Below are 2,221 nucleotides of genomic sequence, written 5' to 3'. Positions count from 1 at the left end.
TAGACTAGACTATAGACTAGACTATAGACTAGACTATAAACTAGACTATAGACTAGACTATAGACTAGACTAAAGACTAGACTATAGACTAGACTATAGACTAGACTAAAGACTACACTATAGACTAGACTATAGACTAGACTATAGAATAGACTATAGACTAGACTATAGAATAGACTATAGACTAGCTTACATTCTAGTCTATAGTCTAGTCTGATGTCTAAGCTATAGTCTAGGTATAGTCCAGTCTATAGTCTAGTCTAAATAGACTAGATTTTAGACTAGACTGTAGACTAGACTATAGACTAATTTAAAAACTAAACTAAGGGCTTGACTAAAGACTAGACTACAAACCAGACTATCATATGAGTAAAATTCGCAAAATAGTGCTTCATAAAAGCTCTCACCTGCTCATCTCTGGTCTAGCGATAAAATATACAAATAAAAAGTTAAACAAAAACAACAAATACTAAAAAAACAGTTTGTGTTTTTACTATTAATAAGTTTGTGTTTTTTTTACTTTGTTTCAGCTTCTTTTCATGCGCTATAAAAATTGTGGATGTTACTGTGTTGTGTATTGAGCTAGCCCGTTGTCGCTCATGTGTAGTTGTATCTAGTAGATTTTTTTTGTTTTTAATTTTTTTTTTATTTCGGAAATTCCTTATGACGGATTTTATATAAAAGTGGCGAAGGGAGAACTTTAGTGCATCATTCAAAAATTTCAGCTTAAACAGACAACAGCACACTAAACGAGGACGGTTGTAATTAGACGATTTTTTTCATAAAATACGAAAAAATAAAAACAAAATCTTTTTTAAGATTTTATAAAGTTTTAATAAAAATCTATAGAAGAAGTAAAAAATAAGAATATTTGAAAAAAAGTAAATAAAATGGTGAGTGAAGAATCAAATTAGTTGAAAAAATAAATAAATAGAATTACAAGAATAAATCTCATAAAAGATTAACCTCAGCAACCAAGAGTGTTGTAATTTTAAGATGTCATTTATTGTGTGTGTGCAAAAAGTTAAAAAATTAAACAAAAACAGACTCAAGTTAAAGACAATCAAATAAACGCATTTAATAATCTATAAAGTAAATATTACAAAATCCCTATGAGATCTAAGCAAAGAAAATCCGAAAAAAATACTACAGTCTTGTAGACTATCAGACAGACAGTTAGTCATTCAGCTAGTTAAATACAATAAATAATGAGAATTTGTTATTTTTGCAGTACTTGAATTTATTAGTACTTGGTTCCACACAACAACAAGTAACCCATCATCCAAAGTCGTGACTAAGTTTTTTTTTCTTCATTTTTGCTGTTCAGTCAAAACTGCAACAGTTTCGTTTTGGATATTGTGTGTTTTTTTCGTAGTTTTCAAATCCAAATTTTCTTTCTAACGGTTGCAATTGTGTAAAGAAGTGATTTAATGATAATTTCAACAGTATTTTGTTGTTATTATATATCCACAAAAAAAGGGTTTATAATTCATGCTGACAAATACTTTTGGATTTTTTGTGTTTTTTTGTGTAAGATTCATCAGACGCTGCTGCTGATGATGATGATGGCATCATTTGTGTATTTAATGCAGTCATTAGATAATAAATATTTCTATTTTGAATTTGCATTTGGTTTCGAAGAAGATAAAAATCTTAATAAAGTTATGAGTGCAATAACTTAAGTGAAATTTATGACTGAACAAAAAACTCACTAACGATTTGTGGTGACAGTTTCAAAATAAAAAAGAAAAAAAAAAACAATTGAGAAATAATGACAAAATTATAGGTCAATGGGTCAAGGATCAAATTTTGTTGAAAAATCCTTTTAGAAAATTTATAAAAATTGATTCTTTTACATTTCCCTAATTTAACATTTCTCATTATTCTCTCTTTATAGAAATTATTCGTCTCGCTGCTAGCGCTTTTGGCAGCTGTCAGTGTCCATGCTGATGTCTCACATTTAGACACTGATTTGCAAGAAGATGGTTACCACTATAAATTGCCCACAGTGCCATTTCCCCAACCTCCCTCAGGTAATGGTATAGATGATGACTACCAACCAGCAGGACAACAACCATCCGGTCCATCGCCTGGTTTTGGACCATCACCAGCTGGACCTCAACCCGGTAGACCTGGTGCCTCGCCCGGTTTTGGACCATCTCCAGCTGGACCTCAACCTGGTAGACCTGGTACATCGCCCGGTTTTGGACCATCTCCAGCT

General features: G+C 31.5%; 1 protein-coding gene across 1 annotated transcript in view; it reads left to right on the top strand.

Moving 5' to 3' along the window:
- Positions 1-702: 702 nt before the first annotated feature.
- The window catches only part of LOC111683383 (basic proline-rich protein), a 2,464-nt gene continuing 945 nt past the window's right edge, over positions 703-2,221 (top strand). The window contains exons 1-2 of the mRNA XM_046952486.1: positions 703-893; positions 1,898-2,218. Of these exons, the coding sequence (XP_046808442.1) occupies positions 891-893; positions 1,898-2,218 (324 nt within the window). The 5' untranslated portion in view covers positions 703-890. The remainder of the gene's footprint in view (positions 894-1,897; positions 2,219-2,221) is intronic.

This window comes from Lucilia cuprina, chromosome 5 (assembly GCF_022045245.1).
Source record: "Lucilia cuprina isolate Lc7/37 chromosome 5, ASM2204524v1, whole genome shotgun sequence".
NCBI classification, from domain to species: Eukaryota; Metazoa; Arthropoda; class Insecta; order Diptera; family Calliphoridae; genus Lucilia; species Lucilia cuprina.
This window is presented reverse-complemented; position numbering and strand designations above follow the sequence as displayed.